General features: G+C 36.0%; 3 protein-coding genes across 4 annotated transcripts; 2 read left to right on the top strand and 1 right to left on the bottom strand.

Moving 5' to 3' along the window:
- Positions 1–128: 128 nt before the first annotated feature.
- Positions 129–7,113, top strand: LOC100255999 (uncharacterized). The gene is made up of 15 exons (XM_002281923.5): positions 129–342; positions 428–525; positions 890–990; positions 1,125–1,203; positions 1,537–1,597; positions 1,767–1,813; positions 1,930–2,022; positions 2,131–2,221; positions 3,227–3,275; positions 5,173–5,289; positions 5,374–5,521; positions 6,147–6,239; positions 6,312–6,380; positions 6,631–6,673; positions 6,776–7,113. The coding sequence occupies exons 1-15, from the start codon at positions 285–287 to the stop codon at positions 6,874–6,876; spliced, it is 1,248 nt and encodes a 415-aa protein (XP_002281959.1). The 5' UTR covers positions 129–284; the 3' UTR covers positions 6,877–7,113.
- A 182-nt stretch (positions 7,114–7,295) lies between these two features.
- LOC100243903 (alpha-mannosidase 2) lies at positions 7,296–14,798 on the bottom strand. Of its 2 annotated transcripts, none has more exons than XM_010662698.3 (5): positions 14,549–14,798; positions 13,535–14,213; positions 12,778–12,927; positions 12,094–12,126; positions 7,296–10,408 (listed from the first exon to the last, which is right to left on the bottom strand). In XM_010662698.3, exons 2-5 carry the CDS (start codon positions 14,063–14,065, stop codon positions 7,673–7,675), a joined length of 3,450 nt encoding a protein of 1,149 aa, XP_010661000.1. In that variant the 5' UTR covers positions 14,066–14,213; positions 14,549–14,798; the 3' UTR covers positions 7,296–7,672. The 2 variants fall into 2 exon arrangements, with proteins under 2 accessions (XP_010661000.1, XP_002276468.1); XM_002276432.5 differs by having other exon boundaries at positions 13,535–14,185; positions 14,549–14,795.
- A 937-nt stretch (positions 14,799–15,735) lies between these two features.
- On the top strand, positions 15,736–18,763 carry LOC100249128 (protein SEC13 homolog-like). The gene is made up of 2 exons (XM_002281820.4): positions 15,736–15,888; positions 17,578–18,763. Exon 2 carries the CDS (start codon positions 17,665–17,667, stop codon positions 18,568–18,570), a length of 906 nt encoding a protein of 301 aa, XP_002281856.1. The 5' UTR covers positions 15,736–15,888; positions 17,578–17,664; the 3' UTR covers positions 18,571–18,763.
- The last annotated feature ends 528 nt before the right edge of the window (positions 18,764–19,291 follow it).

The following is a 19,291-nucleotide window of genomic DNA, read 5'->3' as shown; positions in this document are numbered from 1 at the left end:
AACAGCAACCAAACATGCCCTAATGCTCATAAGGTATTTCATATGGGTGACCCAGAAATGCAGCCCAGCCCAATCAAAGTTTCCAATTTTCATATATGGGCCCACTTAACTCCAGACGACGTCGTTTTGAGGCCTGACTCAGTTCCACTCCAGAGTTTCGACTTTCCCACTCAAACAAAACACGAACTCGCTTCGCTGGCCAATCAGATCGCAAACACAGAGAGTCTGAGTCGAAGACCACGAGAAACTGGGTGTGAGTTGGAAGACCTAGCTTTCGATTGAAGATGCAGAGTTCGGAGGAGAAGGTGGTCGCTGTGATCATGGTGGGTGGCCCCACCAAAGGTATCTCCTTCTTCTCTATTGCTTTTTTTTTTTTTTTTTTTTTTGGAGTTTTGTTTTTGAATAATTGGATTTGATTTTTTTTCAGGGACTCGATTTAGGCCTCTTTCCTTCAATACGCTGAAGCCTCTGTTTCCGCTGGCTGGGCAGCCAATGGTTCACCATCCAATTTCCGCTTGTAAAAGGGTATTTCTTTCTTTTCTTTTTGTTTTTTATTTTTTTCTTTTATCAGAATTCCCGTTTGGTTGATGAGAAAACGATGGAAAATCTAAGCAATTTTGAATTTTGAGTCGTTATATCTAATAGTATGTTCTTTCTTTAGGAAGTTAATAGCTCAGTTAAATAAACAAAGGTGATGTGATAGCATTGTACTGGGTTGAGGTTAAGGTTTTTAACGAGAAGTCTATGATCTAAATTTTTAATTTATTTTATTCTGCTGCATTTTGAAAGAAACTAGGCATACCTTCTAGAGACTACTGAGAGTATATCACACTGATTTCTTACTAAAGAGTTCTCAGAGTGATTCTGATTGTGGATTTCTGTTATGTAGATACCCAATTTGGCACAAATATTTCTAGTTGGGTTCTATGAGGAACGGGAATTGGCATTATATGTTTCTTCAGTCTCTAATGAGCTCAAAGTGCCAATCAGGTGAAGAGCCCATTGATTGGCTCACCATTTCTATATGTGGTTTTATTCTTGTTATATTTCTTGATGTTGATATGAAGCGCAAGACTTACTGTGTTGTATCTTACTATTGGTCCTTGCTGCACGGCCTGCTTTAGATACTTGAAAGAGGACAAGCCCCATGGTTCGGCTGGTGGACTTTATTACTTCAGAGATGTAATCATGGAAGATGCCCCGGTTTGAATCTGATACTCATTCTATTTAATTTGTATTGTATAGTTGAACCATAAAGTTTATGTTTTTGAACTTAACAACAAGTCCTCCAAATTATGGTGCCACTCGTCACTGAGTCCTCAAATCAGTATATATTGGAAGCTTAGTTTCTCTAAACCTTGCTGCATTGACTTAATGTGTTCGACTGGTTTGTTTAAAACAAAAAAGGAAAAAGAACAGGCGAAAAGAAAATTTTGAATGCTTTTTTTTTTTTTTTTTTTCTATACAATCAATGTTGAATTGTCAACTCCCTAAATATAATTAAATTTGGTGTTGATGATTTGTTTTATTTGGCAGTCACATATCTTTCTGCTGAACTGTGATGTTTGCTGCACTTTTCCACTTCCGGATATGCTAGGTAAGTTTCATACTCTCCATAAACAGCTCAATGCTCAATCCTGTTCATGGACATATTTGATACTTCCTCTTGCCATCATGTCTGTGCTTATAAAACTGGTTTTTCCTTGCAAAATTTTTTTAATTTTGTATGGCTGGTATGCATTGTAATAGTGGCTCCTTATTTGCAGTGGAACATAGAAGGAATGGTGGGATGGGAACAGTGTTAGTAATCAAGGTCAGTTACATACATTAACAGTTTTTTTTTTTTTTTGGCTTGTCCATCTTAGAATACAGTCTCCATTGCAAATACTCATTATTCCATGTTTTGCTTAAACTCTTCTCCATGTGCAGGTTTCTGCTGAATCAGCCAACCAGTTTGGCGAGTTGGTTGCTGATCCAACCACAAATGAATTGTTGCATTACATAGAGAAACCTGAAACTTTTGTAAGTAAAAGACCAAAGGCTCATTTTTTTTAGCAAGTTAATTGGTGCTTGCACTTAGTTGTTGGGCCCTTTTTTCCTCATAAATCTTATCTTTTTCAACCACCGCAGGTAAGTGATTTAATAAACTGTGGTGTCTATGTCTTTACCCCAGATATTTTTACTGCCATCCAGGGTGTCTCCACTCACCGGGAAGACAGAGGTTGGTTTTCTTCTATAGATGACTTGATTGGTTGGGAGTTATGTGCCTTCAATTAGAATCCTGGCTTCTATAAGTTTCATTGATTGTTATGCAAAAATACATCCATATGAATTTGTGCCACGAGTTTTGGAAAAGTTGAAATTTGTCATGGAGCTTATGTTAGAAGTCGATGCAAAAGTTTTTTTTTCTTCTTTTTTCCAAACTCAGAGAATATACTTAATAAAGCAATGCTAGAACACTTCAAGCTAAGAGAATACATGGTGTGCTATAAGTTCATTAACAAACTTATGTCATTTGCAATTTAGCATGCATCTGCTTTTCAACCGAATGTAAGGAGTGTGAGATTAACTTGGTGATATGATTCAGTGTCTTAATTGCCTTCTACTAATTTGAAATGACATGAAGGTTAGAATATAGTTATCCTTGTGATCTTCCTCTCTTAACAAGTTTTCTTATGAGGTTTTTAGTGAGTAATTATATCAGTAAGGCAGCAGGAGAAGCTTCTGTCATGCAATGTTTTTATACTCAAGACTTCCTGATTCTGTTTGAATATTTGATTGATTGATACTCATGGGAATCTATAGGGCAATAGGTTAAATTCACGTGAAATGTCAGAAAGTTAGTTGGCTCTGCTTCTCTCTTTTGTGGTTAAACTATATGATTTTAGGAAGGAAAGCATATTCATGGTTGATGTTTCAATCATTCAGTTATTTGAAGGGTTTGTTCCTCATAGCGGTCCTCAGTTCTAGATAAACTTTTAATACTTTTATATGACAAAAATGGTTAGTGGACTTCTGACTATTAGCTATGCTGCAATAAGCATCCATGTTCTTAAAATCAACTGAATAGTATAAATCCTTCTTCTCGCATAACATATTGTAGCTGTATGTTGGTATACTTAATGCATTCATCAAGTTTGACATGTCCATTGTTTTTTTTTTATGTGCAATTTGCAGATAAATTTCCAACCCTGCTGATAGCTGAACTCTATTTTGTCTTTTGCAGCTAGTCTACGCCGTGTGTCTAGCTTTGAAGCTCTCCAATCAGCAACAAGGTATTACTGGTTTCAAACTTTTCAAATAACAATCTCTTTCACTGCTTTGCTTCTGAACTTTCAGGAATGCATAAGAAATGAACACCAAATGCATTGCAGAATTATAAATCATACCAATAATTTGATTTTTTTTTTTTTTTCTGTTATGTAGTTGTTGATTTTGCTGGCAAATTCAGTGCCAACACTGGTGGAGCCAGTAAGGGCCTAGGGGGCACATGCCGGCCCTCAAAAAACTTATGAAATTAAAGATTTAGAAAATAAAAAATAAAAAGAAAATTAGAAACTTTGCCCCTCCTTAAATATATAAGTTTAATTTTTCAGTTTCAAAAGATAAATATTGACAAAAAAAAAAAAAAAACTAGTTCCCAAGGATTTAAATAAAAATATATAAAAATTTTAAATAAAATTTAAAAACAAACAAAATCTTTTGTAAAATGAAATCTATTTGATATTCTTAGTTTTTTTTTTTTTTTTTCTTGCACATACATCATCTTAATTTATTTTTCATTATTTTCATGTATGTAAAAATTTTCATTTTATTATAATTTTTTTAATGAAATTAAATTTTTGGTAATTTCAATTTCGTATTTGAATCAAACAAATTTTTTTTATAGTGTGTTCTCTTCACTTTCCATTTCAGATTTCTAAATTTTAAATTTTTCATATTTAATTAAATAATAACTTATTTATAACTCAACTATATAACTATATTAAATCATATATCCTATTTAGTTATTCACATGGTAGTTTATGTTTACATTCAGATTTATGATAGATAATTTTAAGTAAAAAAAACTTTAAATTGATTTTATACTTAGTTATTTAAAAAAAAAAATCTCAAAATTTATTAGAAAAATTAATAAATTCTTTAAGAAAAAAAAAGAGATTTTTTAACTGCAGAAATTGTTAAAATTGTTAAAAAGTTTCTAGTCAGATTTCTTTCTAATTTTTAATTCTTTTGAAATATTTCTTAGATTCTCTTTTTAAATCCAAAATTTGGTTGTATTTTGATTATAAACTATAATGCATGTTTTAATCCTTGCCCTCCCTCGTCAATATTCTGGCTCCGCCACTGAGTGCCAGTATGACATATTTTGAGGAACAAGATTTCCGGCCTATTTACAGGATGCAGGATCTTTGACAATTTTATGCTCCTTTTGTTCGGGCATGGAAACAATCTAAAATGTATTCCAACAAATGATTGGAGATTTCTCTACTTGTGTTGCATGCATCATCAAATAGAATATCAGGATGGCTTGTGCTATGGGCCATGCTCCCAAATTTGAAACCTCAGTATGAATAGGGTCACCAAAATTTGGGTTACTTCTGCTAACATCAATGTGTAGCTTCAATAGCAGTTTGTTATAGTCTACAGCTGAGTGATGGGAGATTTATACCATTTTCTAAGTATGACATTGGTCTGACAAAGGTAAACTTCTGTTCAAGACTTGGATGAGTGATCGACACCTTTTTTGAACCATTCCATGATCTCTCAGGGCAATTGATTTAATGCTTGTTTAAGAGTCTTAGATTTGTTAAAGATTTTGGTCTGGCGTGAACTTTAATTGGAATTAGATTTTGTTTTTTTCTTTGGCAAGATTTATGCTCCATAAGGTTATTTAATTTCTAGACATAGGCATGTATTGCCGAAGCCATGAGTTCATGACACATGCTTGTTTCAATTGATTTTTGTTGAATTGAATATTTTGGCATCTTATTCTTAACCAGTGGTGCATGATTTCAGCTATATTTATAATGACATGTCTTCCTTTTTTCCTTCACTGAAAGAATAACCCATATGTCACATTAGATTTGCAGAGACTGTTCTTTGCAGACCTATCAATTTTTTAAAACTGTAGTTCCTCAATTTTCATGCTGATGAAACTTCTTTCTACAGGACCCATCCTACAGATTTTGTTAGATTAGATCAAGATATCTTGTCACCTCTTGCTGGAAAGAAGCAATTGTATACATATGAGACCACGGACTTCTGGGAACAGATTAAGACTCCAGGGTAGAGTAATCCTACCAAATGTTCTCATTTCATTTTTTATGCCTCATTATCTGTAATCATCTAAAGTTTTGGTTTACCTTACAGGATGTCTTTGAAATGTTCTTCTTTATATCTTGCCCAATTTCGATACACCAGTCCCCATCTTCTGGCCAGCGGAGATGGTACTAAGAGTGCTACAATTGTTGGTGATGTTTATATTCATCCATCAGCAAAAGTGCACCCAACTGCAAAGGTAATTCCACCTCATCTCCTTCCAATGTATGCATGCACACAGTTAGCAGTATTGCTTTCACAACTTTAATGTAGATTTGATCATCAATTGTCAGCATTGTATACAATGTTAAAAAGAAATAAATTTATAAATGTCCTTATTATAAAGTACCTGAAGTTCATACCTGGAAAGTATCATGGAAATTTAAATTTGTAGTGTTGAAGCTAGTAGGCTTCAATAGTCCATGAGTTCATTCTTATGAATTTTAATGATTTGTTGAAACTTCATTTATTGATATTATCCTAGTAAGTGTTTTAGGAACCAATGGTAAAACCCCCTTTTTGGGTGTATTTTCTTATAAACCTATTGTATATACTCTTGTATAGTCATTAAACAAAAGCATTTAAAAATACTAGAAAAAGTATACTCGAACAGAACTTACAGAAATCATCAAAGTACCATAAGTAACTTAGCCTGTGGCCTAATAAGTACTTGCAGGTAACCAGAGCATCAAGCTCTAGAAAGGCCTTGACTTAGACAAACAAATTTCAAGAGGCTATAATTCTGGACTTCTGGAGTTTTACTTCTTTCTACTGTTTTTTGTATCTTGTTTTCATCTAAATTGTTTGTTTCCATTTTTGTACAGATTGGTCCCAATGTCTCTATTTCAGCAAACGTTCGTATAGGAGCAGGTGTAAGACTTTCAGATTGCATCATTTTAGATGATGTTGAAATCAAGGTATGGAAATCAAGAACTTGTGAAGTATTTATACCTGCATCCTGAAGCTAATACATTTTATTCTCCCAACAGGAAAATGCTGTCGTTATGCATGCTATTGTTGGATGGAAGTCATTTATTGGGAAATGGTCACGTGTCCAGGCAAGTCTAGTGATGCAGCTTCTTCATGTTCTAACCCTAACATTCTGTAGGATCACCCAAAGATTACCCTGATGCAATTCATTGCTCAAAATAAAACCTTTTTATTTTGTTCAATTTGAATTTTAACATTGGAAGAAACCCTTTTCCCTTACCCTAGGCCATAATGTACCTAAGTCATAACCTGTGAAACCATGCTTCTCTGCACTCTTCCCTTTACTAGGACTGATCAAACTTTGATCGTCTGGTTCAGGCTGAAGGCGACTACAATGCAAAGCTTGGAATTGCCATAATTGGTATTTGCCATTGTCTTCCCATTTCTCTTTTCTTCACCAAGGCTGAAACTCTAATGCACTTGAACAACATTTCTTTATAATTGTTTCATTTCTAAAATGCAGGAGAGTCTGTAACTGTCGAAGATGAAGTGGTTGTGATCAACAGCATTGTTCTCCCAAACAAAACCCTAAATGACAGCGTCCAAGAGGAGATCATTCTGTAGTGACACGGATACTGAAATCCATGAGGCAGCCCAGCGGCAATTTTAGTTTATTGGTTCTTTTGTTTCTTTCCCTTTCCCGGTTTTGTGACATTATATATCATGTATTGTAGGAGAGCAGAAAACAACTTTGCTGCCAGATGCACCTAATGCCAGCCGATTAATTGCTGGTATATCAATTAAATTTCTGAATAAGAAAAAAAGGAAAATATATATACATATATTTTCTTCTTCGATCCAGACCTGATATTCAAGATGAAATAGAGAGTATGATTGGATTTCCTCCCACAACTTATTATAAATGGACAAGAATCAAATCAACTCTTCATTAATGATGCCGATACGTGCTTAAATCTTTAGGCACCTATAGTGCCTGTTAATGTTTGTTTTTGAAGCTAAAAATCATATGCAGAGACAATATATACTCAAAACATTATAATGGTATGATGTTCTAATGTTTTCTGGAAATTACTGACACTGATGCTACAATCCTCCCAACTCCAACAATGACTCACCAAAAAAAGGGTTTTCCCATCGCTTGATTTAAAGACAGTGGTTGTATATCAAACAAAAAGAAAAAGCGAAGGTCACTGAACCTCAACTATTTGAAGAACTTGTACAACATTCTACTGATAATTATCTTGCTGCTTCAACATATTGTCACTGGCCTGAGGGTGGTAAGCCAATTCCACAATTATTTGATGAGGATTTGAAGAAATAGGGTCTTTTTGGCTACTAACCCCAGCTCACTCAGCCACCATGAGGAAGGGTGATACAATAAGACTGTCGTATACATTTGTTAGGGACGCAGTTCCAATTTGTAAGCCTGTATTTCCATGGGAGAGATAAGCACTGGACCCTCCTGAGCAGCTTCTCCAACCTTTTCACTGTACCCAAGCATCTCTGTGTCCTCATGCAAGAGGTTTAGAGAAGTTGCTCTGGCATTCAACACCGTAAGCCCCTTGAACATGGAGAACAGATTTACAGGCTCGTCGGCTATGCGTGTGCATTGTGACCTGCCCTTTCTACAGTAGGAAGAATCCCACTTTCGCCTTTGCAACATCAGAACAAATCTGGGGTCTTCAGGGGGCTGCAGAGGGTATTTTGACGGCCGAGGGACCTTGAAGGTCACAACATGCAGGTCACATGGTAAGGAAGCAGTTAAAGGAGAGAAGGATCTTGATGGCTGTTGCACCGCTGTTTCCTGTGGTTTCTTGGCAATGAATGCGTGCAAGGGATAGTTCAGATGAGCACCTACACTATGAGAGAGAAGAGAGGGGTCTAGTGGAAGAGGGTTGGAAACTGGATTTGAAGTGGAGGAAATGTTGGATTCCACTAGGATGTGGAAAACTACATTCATCGGACGGTTATCCATTACTCCTTGCCCAAGGCCACGTTCATCATCTCTCAATAAACGGCGGTCAAGCATAATCTCCAACCAACCATTTTTAAGGCTTGCTGCACCCAATGACTGTCGGGTATGTACAGAAAACCGTTGACCATTGGATCCTTGCATGAATGCCAAAGAAGGCATTGGATAGTAATTCCCCTGCAGAGGAATCTTATCATAGGTTTCCCTCCTGCTCATTTGAAAGCCATTTAGATCAGAGTAAAAGATCCTTTTGTTATCAATGTCTGTCTTGTATCTTACTATCAATTCCTTGTCATTGAAATCCTGACCAATAAGCTCAACATGATATTCCTTCTCAACTACAAATTCCTGTATGCTATTCTTTTCTCCATTATATATGCGGGTGCTGTGAGAGATGGGGGTCTTTTCTACCGTTGTCTTTGGATAAGAAAAAACTTCCTGCATCAGAGGGCCCTCAGAAATCACCATTTGACCACCACTTTTGATAATAGGCTGAGCATCACCAGTGGGCTTGAATAGATAAGCCCCACTTCCCCAACTAGAATACATGCTTATGTCTTCACCCACAACACTTTGCGAACCATCCTTGTGGCTTATTTTCTGCAACAAACCAAGCTTAACATCAAAGGTGAGTGTTTGATGCCGATTTTGGATTTCTGCTGTGTCACCTTCTAACTTTGAGCAAGCATATGGTGCAGGGCAAGGCAAATGATTGGACTTTGTGGCAAATTTAAGTTTTGCTTGTTTGGCTTTCTCACATCCAACATATCCAACAGCAATGTAATATGTTTCCAATCCCATGGCAGGAACAGAAGCTTTCCAATGGACACGATGCCTCCCAGTGAAAATCTTGCTTTTATCATGTTGCCACTCAGGGGAAACTTGGCTTTTAACACATGTCCAGTTGGAAGCCAAAACAGTTACATCTGGCCGATTAACCACAACCATCACAACCTCATTCCTTGTTTGCTCCAATGGATTAAAAAATACCACAGACTGAGCACTTCCTTCTGGAGGGCTGATTGCTCTGTGAGTTGGCTGGATATCATATTTGGATCTTAGCTGTGCTGGCTCAAACTGAGCTGTGGTCTGATCAGATTTTTCATGACGGATTCCAAGCAGTACTTCAATAGCTTTAGACATGAAAATTTGCAAGTCCTGCAAAGATGTATGCATCCTAGTTCCATAATCCTCAACCACATGATCCTTAGCAGTGCCAGTTACCCCATCATGATGCTGGAAAAGAGCTAAGTTTCTTCTTGCTGCAGTCAACTTGTAGGCAAAGCCAGTTGGCAATCTTTCACATTGAGCTCTATGGCAGTGTCCTAGCAATAAAGCTATCAGCATTTCTGTAGCTCGTAATGTCTGCTCGAGAACCCGATCAACAGCCTTGAAGAAAGGTCTTGATACATAATAGCCACTCCAATAGTCATGTTGTCTATCAGCATATGTAAAGAAGTCACCTGAGAGTGAAGGAAAACCTCCAACCTGGCCAGAGCCAATCTCACCAGGACGTGAATAATTTATTCTATCAGCCTCCTCCCGTAGTGTATGGAAATAGTCTTCCAAAGTGCCAAACTTTGCTTCTGCATTTAGACTGGGATTAGAATTAATATAATCAAATAACAGCTGGTAATTCCTAAACTGAGCTTCTGCTTCATCGATGCTGATATAACGAAAATCATCTCCCAGAGGAACAAGCAGTGTATTTGTCCGGTATAGTGTTGATTTCTTCTTATATTGATCTAGTAGTTTCAGTGCTCTCTCTTGCACATTTTCCTGGTTGGTCTCTACTGGATGTTGCCCCCATGGACAGAGTTCATACATAAAGCCACGCATTCGAGCAAAGTCAAACTGACAACAGATAGCAGGCTCGGGTCCACAAGTATGTGGAACATCATATGAATAGAAGGGCATCATATGGACAAAAATGTCTGTGGATTCCTCAGCATCCCAGCTCTGACGCCATATGTACTCCAAATTCTTGTGCCAAGAAAGCTCTTTCTTCAGCTCATAGTGGGTCCTCTGGATAAGCATGTTTTCAAAGCCCATGCGACGAAGAAGATAAGCCATGGTCGGAGAGTAACCAAATGGATCTATTGCCCAAGAATTTTTAGGAACAACCCCAATGGTGTCATTTAACCACATATTTCCCTCTGTAATCTGAGATATAAATCAGACAAAGATCAGATGGGGGAATCACCAATGAATTAAGAATTTGAGAGCTGCCTAGGAAACAGATAATACAGACTAGTAACCTCATTGATTGTTGTATGAATTCAATACAATAAACCAATTTTTTTTTTTTTTTTGATAAGTAAACAAGAATTGCATTAGAAAGGCTAATCGCCACAAAGCATACAGGGAGTATACAAGACGGCTACAGCCTCAAAAAGAGAAAAAGGACCAAAAAGAACTACCTCCCCTCAAGTGGAAGCTATCCACTCCAAAAAACCTATAAGGGAGAAAGACTTCTCACCTAAATACACTTTGGCCCAATTCCATAAATTACAAACAAAAGAACTCTTTAACCTCTGGATATTCACCACACCCCCCCTAAACGCTAACCTATTCCTCTCCTTCCAAACCATCCAAAAAATACACAACGGAATGGATTTCCAAATCTTTTTCCTTTTCTTCCCTACAAATGAGCCCCTCCAGGAGATTAAAGTCTCCTTTACAATTTCTGGGAGGACCCACTTAATATCTATCAACCCAAAAATAATATCCCATAAGGCTCTAGTCACTATACAGTGTAAAAGAATATGATTTACATTCTCTTCATCACAACCACACAAAAAACAGCAATTTGGGAGTTGCACCCCTCTTATCTGGAGCCTATCCAGAGTGAGCACCTTCCCCCCCAAAAAAAAAGAGAGGATATCTGATTTGCACATGAAAGCATCATTTAACCACATACCTGATGCATGAATGACAGGGTGATAGGATAGAATCTATACAAATTAAGAACTTTCAGAGCTACCCAGGAAACAGATACTAAAAGATCTTAATCTTGTAGATTATCAGCATTGAATGCTAACAAGCAAAAAGAATTTAAAAGAAGATGAGCAAATGAGATTTGACTATAAGGAACAAAAGGGGGCAATTCCCTTGACCATTGAATTGAACTGGGGAAAATTAGCTCATACGGAACTGTATGCAGTCTGTTCCCATTGTGCCCAAATGTGAATGTGTGAATGTTTGTAGGTGCATGCATCAGTGTGTATGCAGTCAAAATTGCCTAACATCCTTTAGATCATGCACAAATCCAAATGACTAACTTAAAACACACTATATAATATCATTAACAATTTTTTCTTTTTTGGGTAAGTGAAAGGGTGAACATATAAAAGAACAAGGATGCATATCATTAACATATTTTCAACATATAGATGAAACAAACAGAGACCTCAACCAAAATAAATCCTAGAACTCCACCAAAGATGACTAAGAAAACATAAGTGCACCAAAACTACATTGATATCTTTCTATCTCAAATTTACTAATTCATTCATAACCATCCTAATGTCCCATGCATCTTCTTATCTAGGATCGCAATTCAGATTCTGCTCCACTCTTCTTATGATATTAACATTTCAACTTACAAGCAGAACAACTGATTTAGTTAATTATTCCAACAATATGTTGAGGGACTATCAAGCTTAGGAACCTTAAGAAACGCCAATGAATCACATGGACAGTAAGTAAATTCAAATTCAATGCCTAATAGTTTTTTGATAGATGGATTTGGCTGTTAACACAGCCACAAGAATAATGCAGAACAAACAACCAATAAAAAACAAGAAATATGTACTACTAAAAGAGCTGAAATAGAGTGTATGGTATACCTGCTCAATTATGGCAAAATAATGCGAATTAGCCTGCAAAAAGAAAGTGAATCACAGACTTGATGAGTTAGGTTTCTCAGAATGAAATTTTTTTGCAGTTAATTCATATTTCAAGAGCAGTGAAAGCATAGCCTGGAATTAGATTAACAGACTAGTCTTATTTTATAGTTCTATTTTTATCTTTCTGCAAAAGTTTTCTGTCAATAAACACATTTGTTTCCTTGCTTAATTTGATGACTAGAATCAGTGCTAACCAGTAAACTAGTAAACTCAACAACTAAAATTTAGAGGGGAGTTGAGGGGACAATGATTTCCTGGAGAATAGACTGCTCAACCAGAATATAGTGAAATTTTGAACTAGAATTCTTCAAAGCGGTACCATAACTAGCCAAATCCAACCAAAAGATTGGGAATCAAATTTAGTGCAGAAACCAGCCTTGGCATATTACAAACTCATTCCATACGATACTATGATCTATAGAACTTTCCCATGATCTGATGATAATCATGAACCAAGAAACAAGCATCTCACTGACGTAAATACAAAGCTTGAAGGAGAAAAAATTGTGGAGAAGTTCAAATAAAACTCAGAACGAAGTTACAAATTCAGCTAGCACAGGAATATCAAGTGTTTTTTAGTAGCAATTGACAGAAAATAAGCTTATAAAGGCCAAAAAGATTTACCTCATCATTCATCACCCATCCACCTCCAACAATTTCTAATTGCCCATTCTTGACCAGATTAGTGAAGGCTTCTTTTCTAGTATCAGAGGCATCCCTCCACCATCTCTCCAGATAAGACATCTCTTCCCATATAAACTTGCGGCGAGCATCCTACACATCCACCCAATACAATCCTGAGTAACATCAGGCCTCTGTGTACTCTCCAAACAACTTTCTCATAAACAAGCAAAAATTCTACCATTTTTTAAACAGATAAACTCTAATTATTCCTATGTTCCACAAACCAATGATACAAAACATAAATGATTTATCCATGTTCCCTTCTGCTCCGTGCTCTGTTTGGTTACTCAGAAAAACAAGGAAAGAACATGAGAAATGACAAACTTAACTCCAGTGATCCAAGTAGTTCAATTTAGTGACTTTTTAATGCTTATTAACCTTCTATTTCTCTTCTTCCCATACATTTTCCCAGCAACCAATCCAATTCTAATTTAAAATCACTATGTAACAGCAACAAGTTGGCTAATTAACTAAAACAAATCATAGAAAGAAACGTAAAAGCTAATAAAAATTCAGTTACAAAGACATCGTAAACCCCAAACCAAAGAGGAAAAAACAATCATAATCATCACTTCACTAAGCTTGTTTCAGGAAAGCTCGTTAAAGACCGGCAACACATCATTTGCTCAATTAATTTCAATCCAACTCAACAAAGACCCAGAAATTGTAAGATCAGAAAATTATACCGAAGACCCACCTTGGAAAGCGTCTCGACGATGGTATCAAGTATGTGGCGCGACTGCCGATCGTAGTACTCTTCGACCGTGAGCTTCCAACCCGGATCGTTATGCGAATGCGGCACCACAAAAATCTTCAATTTCTCCGAATCCCACTCGTTCCCTTTGTAATTCACTACCCAACCTTGCTTCCACGGCCCACCATCCTTATCCAAGAACTCGATCTTATCATACAAATCCTTGGTGGTGATATCAACCGCAGCCCCCGAACCCGCGACCTCCGGCGAAATGGGCTTCCTGGGACCCTGTTTTCTGAGCTTGGGCAGGCGAGAGTTGCTTGATTTGAAGGCCAGGGGCTTGGGGACCCCGTATCGGAAGGTGATGAAGAGGAGGAAGATGAGGGAGAGCGAGAGGCCGATTGTGAAAAAGTTGGCCAAGAAGAAGTCCTTGAGGAAGGTCCTCTTGCGAGCCTTTCTGGGTAGCTTGGATTTGGAATTGGAAGAGGGAAGCAAAGAGTGAGCCCATCCTCCACGCCGAGAAGAGAACGCCATTAAAAAACTCAGCTACCTCACTCCAGGATCCAGACCCCAAAAAAGGACCGACTTTGCTTCCAGGGCTTCTTCCAAGTCAAGGTAAACACCCCCCCAACCCCGCTTTTACCTTTCCATTTTCTGCACTCCAACAATCTTCAAATTAAATCTGTGTCCATCATTAAATTTCTCAGGATATGAATATGAAAAGTCCACTCTAATGCTTCCTGTTTCCTGATACTAGAAATTTAGAATTTTCTTTTTCTTTTTTTTTTCTTTTTAATTTGTAAATTATAATGAAATATTTTTGGAAAAGATTCAGCTAAATACGAACAATACACCATACAAGATGAGACAAAATGATGAAAATTGGCTTTTGCAGGAAGATTTGTAAGAATCTTTAGAAAATTTTCAAAGGTAAAACCAATCATTAAGAAATGCAGAGTAAATGGTGGATGACAAAATCAATGGAAGAACAAATGACAAGGAATGAAACTTCCTTACCTGATGAAACTTCTTGATGAACAATACCACCGCCCCCTTAACAGCAACCAAACAAAATATAAGTGAATGATTATTTTAGTTGCATTCGTTCTTAGACCTCATCAAAGAGGGAACCTAAAGAAATGTCTGATGTTTGAGATTCAGATTGTCAAGAATCCTTTGGAGTTTAATTATAATTTTAATTTATTTTTTATTTTTTATATAATTAGACTTGATATTATCTTGTATTGCTACTAAAAAGGAGGGTTTCCAATCAAAACTACATTCATTTTTTCATTAATTAGATAATTATTTCATAAAATGATATTTTTATTTGGCATGTTAATAACATCAATTAATATTTTTTTTTACAATAAGAAATGTAAAAAATTAAAAATATAGTTAAAACTAAAAAAAAAACTTTAAAGTTAAAAATATAAATATCGAAAAAGAGCTGGAAATACGATAAGAGTCAATATTTTATTTTTAAATTTTTTAAGTTTTTATTTTAATTATATTTAATTTTTAAGTATTTTAGTTTTAATTGTATTTTTAATTTTTAAAATTTTTATTTTATTGTTGATGTGAAGTAAAAAAAATATTTAATTTTATTAAAAAGAGATGAAAAGATGAGTGGATTTAAATAATGCAGAATATAAAATCATTATTAATTAAAGAATTAAAAAGATTTTATTTCTAAATTTATAATATATTCATTGTAAAGTACTTTTATCAAATTAAAATGGAAAATTATTTTTTTGGTAAATTTAGTTAATATTATCAAGTAAAAATATATTTCAAAAAATAATTATCTGACTTATAAAAATATATATTTTTTATAATATTTTTAAATAGATAAAAATAACTGATTTACGAAATCCCCGATTCTTTTTTTTATATTTCCTTAAATTAGTGACTCAAAATCTTTTTTTTTTTTTTTCTCTTAATTGGATAGTTTCTCTACTTGTCATGACCCACCACCAATAAAAACAAGGATGTTTCTTCCTCTTGTGTTTCCCCATAAAACCCTTGTTTTTTCCTCCGTCTTTTTTTTTTTTTGAATATGATCCCATCGCTGAACATTGGGCCAAGTCCAATTCAATTGGAACTTTAACCCCACGTTCTTAAATTTTTTCTGGCCCAAAAACTGGTCAAGCCCAAGAGCACCTCCCTGCAAGGGCCATCACGTGTGCGTCCCAACCCAAGATACAATAACGCCTGCATCCAAACAACCGCCAAGAGCGGAAAAGAGAAATAAATCCAAAGACCTTTCCTCCGACCACGAAAGCTAAGCTCGGCGAGAAAGAAAGAGGGAGCGTTCGAGCTTTCTCATCTGAAGTTAGGCTCTCAGATCCAATCAGGTATTCGCGGGCACGGTTCTCACAATCTATGTCGATATTATGATTTAAATTCCAACAAAAATTGTTATATAGGGTTTTTAATTTGATCCTTGGTTGTATGGCGCCATAATATGGATGCATCCTCACCTGTTCTCAGTTTTTCCTCCTTTGATTTGGGGAGATTATTTTGGATCAAATTGAAATTTCCCAGATCTATTCGTTTGGCGTCTAGATCTATCTTAGATGCATCGTTTTACGATTCGCACTTGATTCGGATTCATTTTGAAAGGACACATTTAGAAATTCTGGTATAGATGAAGGATAGAAGAACTGCGTGATTGTATGTCCATAGGAAATTGTTTGATTCCAAATAACTATGTGCAATTAAATTTTCAGCTTTAAAATGCATTGCGTCTATTCATTTACTTGGGCGAATTGATTTTTTTTAAAGTTTAATTTGTTTGGTTCAAAAAAGTTGATGTTAACTGAAGGAGACGTGTTTGGATGATTAGAATGTGATATATGGTTTTTTATTCAAGCCTCTTTATTAGAATGTGTTTGGTTGCAAAAATGTGTAAGAATAGGGTGCATTGATCTGGACCTGCAAATTAAAGTTTTGTTTCTTATGTGCTAATGGATTTGGAATTGGAGTTAGATTGTGGAGACCATGAATCCACAAATAAAATCCCCAGTGAGAGTAGTATTTACAAATTATATTACTATTCCAAATCAAATTCAGTTCTGCAAAAACAAACACAGCTTTATTCTAGATTCTCCTAATTTTGATAATGTTATGACCTTTTTGTGATTTGTCTCTTTTGGATGATTTTGGGCAATCGTCTGAACGCTTAATTTTTTCAGTTTTTTCTGAAGAAATCAATTTCTTTCCAACCAAATGTATAATTTTTTTTACAAGTCCAACCAAATTTATGCTTTGAAGTATTGAGTAAAGTCAAATGGGTAGTGAGTCAAGTTTAATGGTGTATGCTGCTGTTATTAATGAATAACCATAATCATTTGCCAGATTAGTTAGTTGGTGCAACTAATTTATTGGTGCACAAGAGTCAATACTTAGTGTGCAGGCCAGTGTTAAGAATCTAGGATTTTCAAGCACATGCGAATGTCTTAACAATTTTTTTCTCTCTTATAATATGTGGTGGTGGTAGATAGAAATTTTTTGTAATGGCTCTTGTTTACAATTTATTTAGTGTATACTTTGTTTATATCTGTGTGGTATCTGCATATTTTATTTACTTGTCAAAAAAAAAAAAAAAAGAGAAAAAAGAAAAAACTAAGTGCATGTTTTGGATGCATTTATTTACTTATTTATTTTTTAAAAAATGTGAATTCTCATATAAAATGTAGGAATTCTTATACAAAAACTAGGTAGAGACCTTGTGTACTTGAAAACACTAAAAAAAATTTAAATCTAAGGAAGTAAAATCACTTCCTTAAATTTTTAAAATTTTGAAAAGAATTTTCAAGAATACAAGATAAAGTTTTGTTTTTTGTATGAGAGTTCTTATATCTTGTATGGAAATTTCTATTTTTAAAAATAAAAAATAGGAAGCATATCCAAATCCCACCTAAATTGTTCTTTTGAGCTTTGCTTTTACTAAGTTGTGTGTTTTAAAATAGTTTGGAAGTTAAATCAACCTGTTGCCAATCAATTGGTAATGGTATTTTTTGTTCTCAACCTACAAAACTTAGGAGTTCAAGAGAAGGAACCCAAGAAGCTGAGCTGAAGGAAGTTGCAAAGGTGAATTATAGTGATAACCAAAAGGGATATCAGGAAAGATGCCTTCACAGAAGATCGAAACAGGTCACCAGGACACAGTCCATGATGTTGCCATGGATTACTATGGAAAGAGAGTGGCAACAGCTTCATCTGATACCACCATTAAGATAATCGGTGTTAGCAATAATGCTTCACAACACCTTGCTACTTTGATTGGTCATCAAGGCCCTGTTTGGCAGGTTGTTTGGGCACACCCCAAGTTTGGATCAATCCTTGCTTCTTGTTCCTATGATGGCCGAGTGATAATCTGGAAGGAAGGAAATCAAAATGAGTGGACACAAGCTCATGTTTTCAGTGATCATAAATCATCTGTCAACTCCATTGCTTGGGCACCTCATGAACTTGGCCTCTGCTTGGCTTGTGGGTCCTCTGATGGGAATATCTCTGTCTTCACTGCTAGGTCTGATGGCACTTGGGACACCACAAAGATAGATCAAGCTCACCCTGTTGGAGTAACCTCAGTTTCATGGGCCCCATCAATGGCTCCTGGTGCTCTGGTTGGATCTGGTCTGCTGGATCCTGTTCAGAAGCTGGTTTCTGGTGGCTGTGATAATACTGTGAAGGTGTGGAAGCTATACAACGGGAATTGGAAGATGGACTGTTTCCCTGCTCTTCAGATGCATACAGATTGGGTAAGGGATGTGGCTTGGGCACCCAATTTGGGGCTTCCAAAGTCCACAATTGCAAGTGCTTCACAGGATGGAACAGTTGTAATATGGACTGTGGCCAAGGAAGGTGATCAATGGGAGGGTAAAGTTTTGAAGGATTTCAAGACCCCAGTTTGGAGGGTCTCATGGTCGCTGACTGGAAACCTATTGGCTGTGGCTGATGGAAACAATAATGTGACATTATGGAAAGAAGCAGTTGATGGTGAGTGGCAACAGGTTACTACAGTGGACCCATAGATTCCAGGTTTCCTTGTTTTTTGTTCTTTTAGTTCCAATTCATGTCATTTAGCCTGATGAAGAACTAAGTTTGTTAGCATTCGTCAATATTTTATTTTGGTATAATGTTGAATACTTTTATTGTATTAGTCAGTGTGGTTCCCAAATCTTAGAGGTGAAAGAAGTGAGAATTGATTAAATGCTTTTTCTTTCATTTTTCTCTTGTTCTACTATTTCTGTTTATTATAAATACCTGAATGATTTTGATTTTCTCCATCCTTTTTTTGTCCCTGGTTTGGAAAATGTGTTTGGTGGTCTTTTTCAGGAGTGTCAAGTGCATTCAGCTTTTGACAGTTCTGCATCAAGAATTACTTCAATTGTTTTAAATCTTTGTGCAGGCCATGCACTGTTAGGGGTAGAAAACAAGTTGCTAACTCCACTGTTGATGTATGTAAAATCTTCCTTGGCATGCTTCTAAAAACCTTGATAGACGAGTGCATTGTTCTCTTCATAGCCAATTGTTTATATTCTTATTTATCCCAAAACGATGTCACCCAAGAAAGTCCTCTTTCTCCTTTGCATGCACCACTTGGGTAGAGACCTTATTTGTCACTTCATTTCAGTTGTAAGTTTAGCAAAAAATTCCATTTCCTAGGTCAGAAGTGAGCATGCTCATGCTCATGTTCATGTTCATGTACTTCCAGTAGTACATGCTATCTGCGCAAATGTCTGAGAGACTTAG

This window comes from Vitis vinifera, chromosome 14, assembly GCF_030704535.1.
Source record: "Vitis vinifera cultivar Pinot Noir 40024 chromosome 14, ASM3070453v1".
Lineage (NCBI taxonomy): Eukaryota > Viridiplantae > Streptophyta > Magnoliopsida > Vitales > Vitaceae > Vitis > Vitis vinifera.
Note: the sequence above shows the minus strand (reverse complement) of the source record. Positions and strands in the feature narration are given on the sequence as shown.